At 47.0% G+C, this 15,547-nt stretch overlaps 1 protein-coding gene across 8 annotated transcripts in view; it reads left to right on the forward strand.

Moving 5' to 3' along the window:
* The first annotated feature begins 552 nt into the window (after window positions 1–552).
* The window catches only part of PARP6 (poly(ADP-ribose) polymerase family member 6), a 33,295-nt gene continuing 18,300 nt past the window's right edge, over window positions 553–15,547 (forward strand). For 2 of the 8 annotated variants that reach the window (XR_012780629.1, XM_075535170.1), the window contains exons 1-9: window positions 701–1,145; window positions 1,816–2,119; window positions 5,007–5,204; window positions 5,797–5,874; window positions 7,018–7,112; window positions 7,645–7,705; window positions 7,944–8,034; window positions 8,437–8,503; window positions 13,071–13,220. Coding sequence is in view for 7 of the 8 variants with exons in the window: in XM_075535170.1 (XP_075391285.1) it covers window positions 5,202–5,204; window positions 5,797–5,874; window positions 7,018–7,112; window positions 7,645–7,705; window positions 7,944–8,034; window positions 8,437–8,503; window positions 13,071–13,220 (545 nt within the window). In the remaining variant the exon portion in view is untranslated. The other 6 variants (XM_075535174.1, XM_075535176.1, XM_075535173.1 and 3 more) reach the window with 5 other exon arrangements.

A 15,547-nucleotide genomic window follows, 5' to 3' on the forward strand; every position in this document is an offset into this window, starting at 1 on the left:
ACCGTGAGATTTATGGAGTATTTGCTAGTTTCAGGTACTTGCTGGCTACTGCCCATATACACGTTAGGTGGTTGCTGTTAGTTGCCCTCGATTCTGTCTCAGGGCGGCCACCTCCGGTGCGTTAGGGTGCACCGTGCGGACTGCAGTCAACTGCTGAAATCCTACAAGAACCAGCTATTTCAGTGTCTACCGATGGGCCCCAGCCTGCAGCCAGGAGCTCCCCGAGCCTGCGGGCATCAAGGAGCGCCTTCCCCGTTCATTCCTCCGAACCACACGGGGCGCCAAACGCAAACGCTCTTCCCTCGGAAGGCCCGCCGCGATTTCCCGCGAAGCCCCTCTTCTTTCTACGCGTCACCCCGCGCTCCCCGCTCCGCATCCCTTCCCAACCTGAGCGCCACCACGCAAGCGCCCCACACGGGGCGTCGGGGGCGGAGCGGGGGCGCGCCCAGGAGCAGGCCGCGTGCGGTTGGTCGCCAGCTGGCCACGTGACCGCGGAACGGCCGCGCGAGCGTGCGCAGAGCCGCTGAGCGCGGCCGTGACGCAACGACGAGGCGTGCGGGAGCGCGACCTCGCCGCCCGCGCGCCCGCCCGGCCCCCGCCCCTTGGCCTGCCGCTCCGCCCCCGCGGGGCGTCCCGGGCCGCTCGTCCCGTCCGCGGCGGCCGCGCGCGGCCCGGGGTCGCCGTGAGTACTCGCGAGGCAGCCCTGCGGGGCGGCTGCCGCGGGGCGGGCGGGCCGCGGGGAGGGTGCTGGGCCCGCCCCACCTCGGTCGGGGAGGCTGAAGTGAGGGGCTCGGTCTGGGTGACAGTGCCACCGTTAGGCTTGACAGGCAGCGCTCTGGACGGGCGGCTGGCGACACGCATCGGGCGGGCGCAGGCTTCTTCCCGGGGAGGCAGGCGTTGGGTATCTCCGGAGGAAACCTGGAAGAGCGGAACTGCTTCCCCAAGGGAGGCCTAAGGGCCCGGAAGCGCGGGTGGAGTCGCGTTTTTGGAGGCAGCCGGGTCCCAGCTGACCACGGGCACCCGAGCTAGCAGTAGCCTGCGGGGATCGCCCCCGCGCGGCGTGGTCCGCACTCTTTGTTCAGTGGCCTAGGCTTTCTGAGAGGGAGCACTCCCCTCCCGGCACCCCAAAGCGGAGAGTTGGCACGGTGAGCTCAGAGGCTTCTCCCTCCGAGGTGTAAAGTTGTCACCCTGGAGCACCCCGTGGTCTCACTAGAGCAAGACCTTTGTGATCCTGACTTGAGGCTTCCTCACGCTTGGCCTCTTTCTTCCCTGCAAATTCAGCTGCCACGGTCCACGTTGAACCTGGGGGGCCCAGCCACACCCCTGCCCAGGACCCCTTCAGGCGGTCCATGACTCGTATTTGGCCCCCAACTCATCAGCAAAGCTTCCCTCTTTTGCCGCATTTAGATAAAATAAATTTTGCTTCGTTCATCCAAAGTTCCTTAATAACTACATCACGTGAATATTTGATGTGACTTAGTCTTGTCAAATGTGCTTAATCTCGGGTCCACTGATGGCCTTGCTCTTGACCTTAAGCAAGTCTCTTGACCTCTCTGGGCCTGGGTATCTGTAATGTAAAAGCTTTCCTCAAGGCCATCTTTATTGCAATTTTCTCCTTAACCTGTCTGTGATTCTGGGACTTACATAATCCACCGATCACCTTCTCCCATTTCTCCAGAGGAGGGTCTTTGAAGGGAGAAGGGCTATGTACCTTCACTAAACTAGCTTCTTTGAAAAAAACTGGTGGTTTCTAAACTGTGTCTTCCCTAGTCAGGAGAACTCCCTGAATGAACTACCTTTTCCTTCTTGTGACAGCAGCAGAAACCAAGCAACAACAGCCCTGGGAGAAAGGCTGAGTTTTCCTTGACTGCTACAGTGACAAGGACCTTAAGACAGTTGGTACTTCCATCCTCGGCTGCCATCATCTCTACCACCCAGCCCAAGACGCGGCCCAGGCTGAACATTAGTGCCTCCCTCCTCGCTCTACTAAGATCATCCAGATCTGCACCTGACTGTTTGGGGTTTTGTTTTGTTGTGTGTGTGTATGTGTGTGTGTGTGGCAAATTTCACAAAACAGGTCCTCAGATCTACATCCTCTGGTTCTCCTCCATCCTTGAAGGTGAATGGAATCATGATGTTGTATGTTTTGGTTTTTTTTTTCAAGATCATGTGGTATCTGGTTTGGTTAACGTGTAGGAGCAGTTAGGTTTTTGTAGCTACCTGTCATTTGGCTTGAAGTAGCCTCTTTTCCTTAGTGGTGTCCAGCAGAAGGTTAGTTAGTCCTTCACTCATCCAGCCCGTATGTGCTGAGGGGTCACTGTGTGCCATGCACTGCTGGAATTGCTGAGAACAGAGAGAGTGAACATAAAGTCCCTGTCACCATGGAGCATGCAGTCTGATGGGTGAGACCGATAATTAGCATGTCGTAGTATATCAGAAGGAGGTAAGTGCTGTGGAAAAATATACAGGGCAGGGAGTAAGGTGTGTCAGTGTGTGTGTGTGTTGGGTTGTTATTTTATTTAGGATAGTCATGCTAACCTTTGAGCAGAGATGTGAAAGTGGGAAGGAGCAATCCATGTGGCTCTATGGGTGAAAAGCATTCTGGGAAAGAGGACCAGCCAATGAAAAGATCCCCAAGATAGGAATATGTTGGATAGAGTCAAAGAAGAGCAAGGAAACCACTGTGGAGTCTCAGGGATAACAGACCTGCTCACATTTACTTTTAATTTTCTAGGGGAGAGGCCCTGCAAAAGTGCCCCCATTTTAACTTTATATTAGAATTTACAATTATTACAAAAAAATTTGAGAGCACAGAAACTCTTTAGATAACCCTTATACAGCTTCATCGATCATCAACATTTTCCATTTTTCATCAATTTTCATTTTGGGTATGTGTGCATGCACATGCCAATGCATGCCCTAGAATTGCATTTTAAAGCAAATCCCAGACATCACTGTCATTTCATCCCCCAAACTTCAGACTCAGTCTCCCTTTGTGAGGCAGGAGGCAGTGGAGGATACCAGACCCATGTTAGCTCTAGTTTTGTGCCTGAGACTCCCATCCTAGTACCTGAGGAACAGACCACACAGGCCCTTCAAAGACACCAGAATCCAGAACAGTGGTTCTCAGGCTTTCTCACTAATCAGCCTAATGTAGAGGGTTCTGTAGAGCAGAGGTTGCTGAGGCCCCACCCCTTAGAGTTCCCTACTCAGTAGGCATGGGGTGAGGCTGAGAATTTGCATTTTTGACAGTTCCCCTCCCCCCCCCCCCCCCCCCCCCCCCCCGTGATGCTGATGCTGTGGTTCCTACTCTGAGAACCACAAATCCAGAAGCCCAGGGCTCAGTCGAACCAATTAAGAAAACAGGAACATCTGTGTCCACGGTTGGAGTCCGTGAGGCTGAGTTACTTGCAGAACCAGGCAGGCCTGTCACGATGGTATTTAATTTTGACTTCACAGAGAGCTTTGTTTAACACACACACACACACACAAATATCAGCACATTTTTAATATTGGGGATCCATCCCATGAAGCAGAACTACTTTCTGTTGAGTAGAACTGTGCGCTGAGGAGTGTTAACAGTTCCCCAGGCAATTGGAATACATGGCTAGACTTGTTACACGCCAATCTAGACCGTAACAGGAAGTTTTTGTTAACTTGGGATAGCTTTGCCACTCCCTGCCACTCAGGCCTTCATACACGTGCAGATGAATTTTTTCCCTACTACGTGCGAAGCTTCCATAGGACTAAATGAGCTCAGTAAGGTCAGGAGGCCCCAGGCTTAGAAGAGGACAGGGAGACCGTCTATGGAAGGACTAGGGAGCTAGTGTTTCTGAGCATTCATTGGGATCATGATTGCACTTTGATTCTAGCAGTAGGTTCCACAGTGAGTCGGGGGCATGATTCTGGCTATGAAAACAGACCATGGCTACCAGAAGACGTCTGGTCCTGCTGGGGATTTGTAGGGTAGCTCTGAGTGTCTATAAGACTTGTAGGATCTCTTAAGAGGACACAGGATTCACTCTGGAGAAAAGACTAAGCATAGGGAGCCCAGAAAGAAGCTCGGATTCTGGTTCTTAGCCCTGTTGGGGGTGGTATGGTGAAGAACGTTCCAAAATGAACCGGCCAGAAAGATGGCAAAGCACCTGGATCTGCCACCTCTTGTGGGTCAAGGGGTTAAGGTAGCATTATGAACTAGAGCATGAACTTGGATCTGTAGTCTATAGTTGGAACATGCAGACATGTTCCAACCTCAACTCTGAGCATCAGCGGTGCTTTCATAGTTCATTGTCGTTGTTTTAGACAGAGTTCTCTACAGAGAGAAAACCAGATTGCTGATAATTATATATATATATATATAGATAGATAGATAAATAGTTAGATATATAACACAAGAATTGAACAGTTAAATTATAAAGCAGTACAAATGGCTCAGTGCGACTCACTTCCGTGAGAGTTGTGAGACACTGGCAGTCCTTCAAGTCTTGAGGGCCGTCAGGTAGTCCTCTGTAGAGAGAGAGAGCTAGGCTATCCCAGCACAGGCAGCAAACAGCAAGGGAGGTCATCAACTGTCAGTCCTCAGCTCCGGAGATGTACATTTCATTCGTGTGGTCTTAAAGGGACCTCAACTTACAGCGACACAGTCCACAGGCTAGGCGTCCCACAGGTAGGGTGCCCTTTGAATTGAAGCACAGAACAAGCAAGGCAGCTGCACACTGGTCCAATGATTAAAGAGCTAGAGACAAGAAAGGCGAGGCTCACCAAGTTACTTATCTCTCCGCCCTTCAATTAATCCCACCTGTGTTTATCGGCCAGGCTGGCACAATAAACTATCTCAGTCGTTAAAGATCCCTGTGTATAAGTGTGTGTACGTGCGTGCAAGTATATCTGTGTGCAAGTAGCTGGGCACGTATATAATGAAAATACACCCGCAAGCCTGTGTGCCTGGTTGTATACCACTATGATATTCAGTGGTGACAAAACCAGCTGTTGTCTGCTTCCCGCAGGACAGTGACTTGTTACCAACGCAACAGCAGAGCCTGCCATCTCCAGCAAATCACCAGTCAGCTCCTGCCATCGCCTGCTCCCTTGCCTCCCTTTGTGGCCTCCTAAATGCCCATCTCGTTGGCCTGGGTTCAACTGGTGGTATGGAGGGGTGCTGCCTAGCACTGACCTGGGAGTGTGAGTGACCCACTGACCCAATGGTGAGAACTGATGTCTACCTGGGATGAAGGTTTTCCTCTAGCTTATCATCCAAAGAGGAGATGGGACAAAGCACAGGTTTCACCCTTGCCTGATAATTTCCCAGTTAAAAGGAGAAGGGGCATGGAAGCAGTATTTCTGGGGGGTGTAGGGATGGCTTTTCATGGGAAGAAGAGAAGGGCTCATTCATTACTTAGGTAGAAAGAGCTTAGGTGCGCGTGGGGACTGCCATGGTTAATAAATGACCCTGTGAGAGGCCAGCTTGTACAGGAATCCAGATATGGCTGGTAATCAACCATGACTTTGAAATGGAAATCTTGTAGCCTTCTTTTGCTGGCTACCAGAGCCTTGGTCATAATGAGACTTAAGAAGTTGCAATTTCCTACCACTTTCCTCTACATCCCATCAAAGCAGAGTTAGGCCATGGAAAGTGCGAAGGAACCAGAACCTTCCTAAAGGGGAGGCAAAGGATGACTCTGTGCTGAGAGACCTCCTCCCGCTCCTGGTGGGAGCCTGTTTCCCATTCTCCCAATTTGCCCCATGCCTTGGGATAATAGGGACCTAACAATGGGTTGTATGATGTTTCATCGCTAGGACATCAAAGGCCAGTTTTGGAATGATGATGATTCAGAAGGAGATAATGAATCAGAGGAATTTCTCTATGGAGTTCAGGTGAGGCTGCAGCTACAAGACCCATGTTGGATGATCTAGATTTATGCTTCACTCTTGTTATCTTAGGAGGGAAATAGATTGTTCCAAAGCAGAGATGAGTTGAAGATGGAATATTGGTTTAGCCTGAGCATGATCTTGTCAGACTTAATCTACATCCTGCCTCCTGCCTGGGATTCATACCTATCCCTGAGTACACCATGGTCTCTGTCCATGGAAGCTCCCTATAAACTATTCGTTAGAAAGAATTATTTTTGTAGTAGCTTCTTTCACTAAACAATGACCACAAAGAACACACCCATTGCCCTTGAGTCGATTCCAGCTCAGCAACTCTGTAGGGCAGAGTAGAACTGCCCCTTTGGTTTTTGAAGAAAGTGCACTCTCACAGGAGTAGCCGGCCTCATTTTCCTCTGGTGAAGTGGCTGGGGGGTTCAAACTGCTGACTTGTGGTTGGCAACATGACTCACAATGCCACTAAGGCTCTCTGCCCTCACTAACCAAGCCCCAAAGTCCATTGCTGTTGCATCGACTCCAACTCCTATTGACTCAGTAGAATTGCCCCCAGGGGGTTACCACGGCTGTGATTTTTATGGAAGCAGGGTGACTGGTGAATTCAAACTACTGATTTTTCAGTTAGCAGTGAGCACTTAATGACTGTGCACCACTAAGGATGCCTCTCTCAATAGCCCATAGGACTATTCACTCATTAGGTCTTAAATTCTTTAAGAAGATCATCCTGCTACTGATTGCTTAATGCTGACACTGCCCAGGTCACCACCCGAAGCAGGAATGCCAGGGCTCTCCGTGTGGAACCAGCACATATTAATTGCTGTGCTTTTCATCCTCTCTCAGTTCTCATAGAAGGTCGTAAGTCAGGACTAGAAGCTGGAGACCTAAGGCTGTCAACTCCCCAAACTGCCTACAGTTGGTCTGCTGAAACACCTGAGTAGTGGGGCACTTGTCTGCCAGGAAAGCCCCGCTTAGTACCACCACCAAGAGCCCCATGATAGAGGGGCTTCTGTATTGCTGCTATTTGATTTCCCATGTGCTTGGGGTCTTTCCACATGTATCTTTCATCCTTTCCTTTCTCCCCTGTTCTTCTGTTTACACCGCTCTCCACCACCACCATGTTTACCACTGACTCAGGGGAGCTGTGCAGCTGACCTGTACCGGCACCCACAGCTTGATGCCGACATTGAGGCCGTGAAGGAGATCTACAGTGAGAACTCTGTATCCATCAGGTGGGACTCCACTGCAGGGATGCCGGGAGCCAGCCTTCTTTCTGAGTTGCTCTAAAGGCTAGCTTGGTTTTCTTGTTATGGAATTTGTAGGCATAGATACATTAAAAGCCCCAGGAGAGTGACCCTTTAGGTTTGGGAAGGAGAGAGCGTGGGGGAGGGAGGGCAAAAAATGAGCTGATACTAAGGGCTCAAAAAATGTTTTGAAAATGACGTGGCAACAAACATGCTTGACACAATGGACGTATGAGAAGAGCTGTATGAGCCCCCAATAAAATGATTTTTTAAAATAATTAATTTTTAAAAAAGAAAAGAAAGAAAGACCCTTTAACTGTAGACCCCTGTAGGCAGATAGTTTAGCTTTTGTGCAAGAAGGGCGTCTGGTGTAGACCCTCATCATGTGAGTGCCTAGATTGATAAAAGGGTCCCTTTCCCCTTTCCCATCCTTCTCCCCTGGCTCAGTTCTTACTCCACCTGTCTGTGCTCCCTTCTTTCTCCCTTAATGACTCAACTGTGCTCACCTGTGTCTCTGTAGAGAATATGGAACTATCGATGACATGGACATTGACCTCCACATCAACATCAGCTTCCTCGATGTAAGTGCTGCTAGTACAACAAACAACCTAGATAGCTGGGCTTTGTGGAGTTTGTTACATAGACCAGGAGTCTGGTTCCTGAATGCTGTATTTGAAGCACGTGTTCTCCAGCCCTGTTGTTCCTAGACCATCAGCAGACGTGGTGTGTACTGTATTGTGCATATATGTGTCAGACAGGGAAAACAGCACGCCATTCCTCTCTCTGGATAAAGTGGTAACAATTTCCCTACTCTCTCAGGAGGAAGTTTCTACAGCCTGGAAGGTCCTCCGCACAGAACCCATTGTGTTACGGCTGCGATTTTCCCTCTCCCAGTATCTTGATGGACCAGGTAAGGATGGTGATTTAAGCCACTTGGGTGCTCTGAATGTGGCCTAATCCAAAGTCCTTAGCAAACTGATGTACAGAAAAACTGGCAGTCAGGCTATTGGTAGGAGCTTTTCCGTCTTCTGGCCTTCATGTCCTTATCCCTTTTCCCGGAAGGCCTTCCTGGTTCATGAAATTGTCTCCTCCTCTTCCGTGATGTCCTTGATCCTCAACCCGTGACTGAGGACTTCGGATATTAGCCAGGCAGCTCCCAAAGTCTCCCCTCCATCTCTGATGGTTTCTTCCTTTATCTTTATTGTTTGGCATCCTGCTGCTAGTGTTTTTAGAATCTAAGAAAGCTTTCCCATGAAACTGCACCTGCAGTTTCCCAGGGGCTTTCTAAGGGTTCTTTCTCGTCTCTTTGCAGAACCGTCGATTGAGGTTTTCCAGCCGTCAAATAAGGAAGGGTTTGGGCTAGGTCTTCAGTTGAAAAAGTAAGAACTTTGATCTTTCCCGGTCATGGGCGTTTCATGGGCGTTGGAGGGGAGAATGTGAGGGAGCTTCAAAAAGTGCGTGGAAAATGAAATAAGAAAATGAAATGATAATGAAAAATTTCTATTGACTTTCTGAAGCCCTCTCAACAGGTGGGTCTATGGGTGAATGTTGATTTTATGCAAAAGTTTTTTTCTGTGATATGCCCAAGGAAGACTAAAACAATCGTTGGGGGCCAAGTTTATGGTGGAAGCAGGGGAGTCTATTGTTGTGGGCTTTGAGGCTTCCCAGCGAGAAGAGGAAAGGAGCCCTGGCGGTGCTTTAAGCAGCTCGCCACAAGTGTGGCAGTTCAAACCCACCAGCACTCCTCAAGAGAAAGATGAGGCTGTCTGCTCTGCAGAGATTTAGTCTCACAAACCCAAAGGGCCAGTTCTCATCTGTCCTGCAGGCCCGCTCTTGAGGAGCTATGGTCTTGGTTAGAGGTGACAGGCACAGCACTCCCTAGCATCGAAAGAGGAATGTAACCCTGGGCTGTTACCTTGCTCACATTTCCTATTATAGTTTCCTCTGGGGGAGGGAGACTCTAGGACCACAGATTATTTTAGCTTATAGGAGGTGTTGAAGCCCTTAGTAAGTATCTGGAAGCACAGATTCTGCCCTCAACCAAATTAAAATAGAGTCCAGTATATGCATGTTTTAATATGAATGGGAACAAAAAGTTTATGGAAAAATTGAACTAACAGGGAATGGCATTTCCCGTGGAATTTTTGAAGCCCCCTCACGTAAGTGACTCTGTAAGGTTGAGAAGAACAGAGGAAGGAATGGCTCCGGCGGGTGGCCAGTGGACGAGGGCTGTCAATGACAGGAGGAAAGAGATGTTGACTTCTAAGAGTGAGCAACAGTTGCAGAGGCATAGCCATGAAAGAGCATGTGTGTAAGGCGCTTCAAGTCGTTAAATATTTGCTTGAATTCCCAAAGGGGGGGAGAAACACTGGTGGTGTGATGGGTTAAGCATTGGGTTGCTTCCTGCCGCATAGGTCTGCAGTTCAAAACTTGCAGCCTCTGTGGAGAAAAATGAGGTTGCCTATATCTTTGGAAACCCCAAAGAGCATGTTCTGCTCTGTGCCACAGGGAAGCTATGATTGGAATTGACACAAAAGCCAGAGAAGTATGGAAGGGCTCAAATCAGAGAGGATCTTGGGCTTCTACCTTCGAGGCAATGGGGAGAACTGGACATGCTCAGATTTAGTTTTAGAAAATCCACTCTGGTAGAGCATTGTTCAGAACTGGTGAGAGGAGGTGAGAGAGAAGACCAGAACCAGTTTAACAGCAGGCTTTTAAGGAGGTGCAGACAAGAGATGATGAAGGCCTGAAGTAAAGTATGACCGTAGATGAAAGTGGAGATGAGAGAGAGTTTAGAGGGGCTTGCAGAGTATGACATCAGTAGGGCTGAAGAGTGATTTGCCGTGTTGGATATGGTCACAAAAGCTAAAGTGTAGTGGAAAATCACTCCTAGATTTGAAGCCCAGATGTTGTGATGTTCACCTTCCCAACACAACTGCTGAAGACAAAGCAAGTGAATAAACAAATGTGGTGAAGAAAGCTGATGGTGCCCGGCTATCAAAAGATGTAGCATCTGAGGTTTTAAAGGCTTGAAGGTAAACAAGCAGCCATCTCGCTCAGAAGCAACAAAGCCCACATGGAAAACGCACACCAGCCTGTGTGATTATGAGATGCCGAAGGGATCAGTTATCAGGCATCAAAGAACAAATAATCATATCATTTGAGTGCTCACCTCCTTGATACGATCACTGAAGACAAAGGGGTGCATAAGCAAATGTGGCGAAGAAAGCTGATGGTGCCCGGCTATCAACAGATATAGCAACTGGGGTCTTAAAGGCTTGAAGGTAAACAAGTGTCCATCTAGCTCAGAAGCAACAAAGCCCACATGGAAGAAGCACACGAGCCTGTGCGATCACGAGGTGTCGAAGGGATCAGGTATCAGGCATCATCAGAACAAAAATTCATATAATTGTGAATGAGGAACAGAGTGGGGACCCAAAGCTCCTTTGTAGGCCACTGGACATCCCCTTACAGAAAGATCTCGGGAGGTGCGATGTAGCAACGATGAAACATACAACTTTCCTCTAGTTCCTAAGTGCTTCCTCCTTCCCCATTATCATCACCCCAATTCTATGTTACAAATCTGGCTAGACTAGAGGATGTACACTAATACAGATGGGAACTGGAAACACAGGGAATCCAGGGCAGATGATCCCTTCAGGACCAGTGGTGTGAGTGGTGATAATGGGAGGGTGGGTTGAAAAGAGGGAACCGATTACAAGGATCTACATGTGACCTCCTCCCTGGGGGACGGACAACAGAAAAGTGGGTGAAGAGAGACATTAGATAGGACAAAATATGACAAAATAATAATTTATAAATTGTCAAGGTTTCATGAGGGAAGGGGGAGCGGGGAGGGAGGGGGAAAAAGAGGAGCTGATGCCAGGGGCTTAGGTGGAGAGCAAATGTTTTGAGAATGATGAGGACAATGAATGTCCAAATGTGCTTTACACAATTGATGTATGTATGGATTGTGATAAGAGTTGTATGAGCCTCTAATAAAACGATGAAAAAGATTTGAAGCCCAGATGTCTGGGTAATTATGATAGCTTCTATTTAACTAGGGAGGTAAGAAGAACCGGATAATGGGATAGGGAAAGAAACTTAGTTCTATTTTAGATATGTTGTTTAAAGTTAGAGTTGGGATATACAGGTAGAAGCTACTCCGTAGGCAGATATGTGGATTTCGTACTTAGGGAATTTAGGATTAAAGATAGACATATCAACAAATGAATGTTACATGGATGTTAATTACAAACTACATAGAATGTGAGAGATTGGATAAGAAAGGAAAATAAGATCTAGGGCAAAACACCTTTTAACATCCAGATAAAATACTGAAGGTAGACAGAAGAGGAAGCACTGGAAGTAGGTGGGAGAAGTGAGAAAAGGATGAGAAGGGAGGGAAAAGAAGGCCAGGGAGGAGAGTTGCTACGAGGAGAGCAGGCATCCAAATAAACAGAGAACTTGAGAGTGTCTGTGAAGTTAGCAATTTTAGTGGACTGGTGAAGGTAGAAACCAGCAGGCAGTAAACTGAGGAGGCGTAGGTGAAGAAGGGAGAACAAATATAGATTGAAATTTTTGGATGAGTATGAAAAGGGGAGAAGGAGCGGTAGCTAGACTGAAGCACAGGAACTTGAAATTTTTCATAGACTGCAGAAAAGAATAGAACAGGGGATAGTTGATAGATCAAGGGCCCAGAGGGTCAAGAAAACACCAAAAGCCAAACTCACTGCCATCAAGTTGACTCCACCTCCACCTCATAGCGACCCTATGGAACCTATGTCTCTGGGTTTCTGAGGCTTTAACTCCTGAGGGGAGTAGAAAATTTTGTCTCTCTCCTGAAGAGCAGCTGCTGGTTTCAAACTACTGACCTTGAGATTCACAGCCTTGTGTGTAACCACTATTCCTCCAGGGTTCCTTCAAAAGTCGAGAAGAGGCTGGAATTTAGAGCCTGAGAGGGGAATGGATCTTAACTAGGAGATTTAAGGGATTGGAGGGCTGGAGATAAGGATGAAAATGGAGATCCTTTTCGACGTCTCCCTTCACCCACTTTCTGTTGTCCGTTCTCCAGGGAGGAGGTCACATGTAGTTCCTTGTAGTCAGACAGGGCAAGATATGACAAAATAATAATTTTTAAATTATCAAGGGTTCATGAGGGAGTGGGGAACGGGTAGGGAAGGGAAAAATGAGCTGATGCCAAGGGTTTAAGTGGAGAGCAAATGATTTGAGAATGATGAGGGCAATGAGTGTACAAATGTGCTTTACACAATTAATGTATGTATGGATTGTGATAAGAGTTGTATGAGCCCCTAATAAAGTAATTTAACAAAAAAAGAGATCCTTTTGTAGTAGGGTTGAGAAGGGAACTCCTCTATGTTGACCTCACTTCTCTCTATTATGACCTCAGAGAGGTAAAATGTAGATTAAACTTAGAATTTAAGAGGATGAAAGTTTAATATCATAGCTTAGAATAACACTTGAGAGAACTGGTGGACGACCAGTCTGAGGGTCCATCTAAAGTTGGAAACCTTCATTTGGTGATGTGGTTGTTCTCCTCATGAAGAGACTTCATATCCCTAATCCTGTTCTTCACTATTCACAAGGCGGCGAGTGGAACTCCCCTGCATCCCACCATTTCTGCTCCTCACTGTATAGTCATTTTGGGTCTATAATTTCCAACGTTTCTAGTCTTTGGAGGCTCACTTTGATGTCTCCTTTTAAGGTAATAGGAGTGAATATTTACCCCCTACAGTTAGGACAGTATACACGTTTCCATGTGCTAAGATCATATGAAGGGAACCATCAAACACATGTTCCCCTATCTTAACTACTTTTATACTTCCTGGGTCTGAAGTTGAGATTTGTTCCCTCTCTTGGTCATTATTTATTTACCCAACTCTTTGTACTTAAGCTTTCCTAAGCCTGTCTTCTTTGATCCCCCAGGATTCTGGGCATGTTCACATCCCAACAATGGAAACATCTCAGCAACGATTTCTTGAAGACCCAACAGGAGAAGAGGCATAGTTGGTTCAAGGCAAGCGGGACTATCAAGAAGTTCCGGGCTGGCCTCAGCATCTTCTCACCTATCCCCAAGTAAGTGTACCCTAGGATCGGATAACCTCCAGTGCCTTAGCCTTGTTTTAGCCCTGTCCCCTATCTTGATTTCCTAAGCTTAGCTTTCTGTCCTCTCTATAGGCTCTCTGAATTCTGTCTCTTTAATTCTGTATCAGTTAACACTGCTCACGTGGTCTTGCCGTCTGTGTGTCCTTACTACCCCTTTACTCTTGACCCAGTACTCGTACCCTATCCTTTATGTGAAGCATAATGCCTAGCGTGTCATGTATATTTGGAGAAACATGCCGATCTCACCATCTTTCCTTTCTTTGCCTCTCTTGCTTATGCTCCAACCTAAGGCGTCAGAGTAAGGAATCAGGCACTGATTCTTCATTCTTTTTTTTTACTTCTTTTTTTTTTTTATTTTAACAATTTATTGGGGCTGATACAATTCACAGTTCATACATATACATACATCAATTGTATAAAGCACATCTGTACAGTCTTTGCCCTAATCATTTTTTTCTCTTTTCTTCTTTTACATTTTATTAGGGACTCATACAACTCTTACCACAATCCATACATATACATACATCAATTGTATAAAGCACATCCATACATCCCCTGCCCCAATCATTCTCAAGGCATTTGCTCTCCACTTAAGCCCCTTGCATCAGGTCCTCTTTTTTTTTTTTCCCTCCCTCCCCATTCCCCCCTCCCTCATATGCCCTTGGTAATTTATACATCGTTATTTTGTCATATCTTGCCCTATCCAGAGTCTCCCTTCCCCCCTTCTCTGCTGTCCCTCTCCCAGGGAAGAGGTCACATGTGGATCCTTGTAATCAGTTCCCCCTTTCCAACCCACTCACCCTCCACTCTCCCAACATCGTCCCTCACACCCTTGGTCCTGAAGGTATCATCCACCCTGGATTCCCTGTACCTCCAACCCTCATATGTACCAGTGTACAGCCTCTGTCCTATCCAGCCCTGCAAGGTAGAATTCGGATCATGGTAGTTGGGGGGAGGAAGCATCCAGGATCTGGGGGAAAGCTGTGTTCTTCATCGATACTACCTCGCACCCTAATTGACCCATCTCCTCTCCTAAACCCCTCTATGAGGGGATCTCCATTGGCCGACACTTGGGCCTTGGGTCTCCACTCTGCACTTCCCCCTTCATTTAATATGATATATATATATACATATATACACATACATATACACATATATACACATACATACACACACATATCTTTTTTTTTTTTTTTTTGCATGATGCCTTATACCTGGTCCCTTTGGCACCTCGTGATCGCACTGGCCGGTGTGCTTCTTCCATGTGGGCTTATTTGCTTCTGAGCTAGATGGCCGCTTGTTGATTCTTCATTCTTATGAAAGGGTGCATTGATACATTCTCTAGGTTCTGGAGATAAATATTGTTCCATTCTTTACAGGGTTACTGTTGGGTTTTTCTTTTTCTCTTGGTGCATTCTGATCTTCCCCAAGACAGATACAAACCCAAGTGGCAAATATGTGACTATTGAATACTAGGTAGATACTGATTATTGAATACTCAGTAGATGCCTGTTAGGGTCGCACATTGGCATAGGCTTGGATATTGACAGTCACTTGGGACTAGTTTTGTCTAGCACAGTATTTGGTATATCGCAAATATATGTGAATAAAGCAGGCATCCCTTCCAAAGGATCATTCCATACCCAACTTAGATACCAGAGAGCGTGGCCCAGGCTCTGCCTCTGCCAACCCTTCCTGGACTCATTCCGAAGAACACACAGGTAGGACATAAGACTCAAGTTCAGATGCATGCTTTACTTTCTATCATAATGTTTTAAGATCAATGGAATTTCCCTCAGATACAAGTTTTTCTTAGGCATTTGTCCTTTTACCCATCCTGGTCTAGATCTTGATATCTCTCTTTCACTCTACTTTTTATCATGAGTCAGGTAAAGATTTAGAGAGTACATCATCAGTTTTGTATTCAAGTATTCATATGTATTTTGTTAGAACTTATGCTTAGCATTTTCCTCAATGTAACCATGCCACTTCCTCCCTATGTTTCCTGTTTGCATCGCTCCTCCTTTCCTAACTCTCTGTACTCAGCCTTGGGAAAATGCTGTCCTTTTGATCTTAAATGGCTGATTACTCAAACACAGGAGCAAGTGTAACTCCAGACCTGAATGTCTCAGGGGTTCCACCTCTCTTAATACAGCCAGTAAGCGTGGTCTCTTAAGGTTTGGGGTTTTCATCAACATTTTTCTCCCACTCTATCCAGGACCTTCTAATGGGATCCTTTTCATAGCGGTCGGTGGTAGTAACCGGAGATCATCTGGTTCCTCTTGGTCTCGGGGTTG

The sequence above is a fragment of the Tenrec ecaudatus genome, chromosome 17, assembly GCF_050624435.1.
Source record: "Tenrec ecaudatus isolate mTenEca1 chromosome 17, mTenEca1.hap1, whole genome shotgun sequence".
In the NCBI taxonomy this organism is placed as follows: Eukaryota; Metazoa; Chordata; class Mammalia; order Afrosoricida; family Tenrecidae; genus Tenrec; species Tenrec ecaudatus.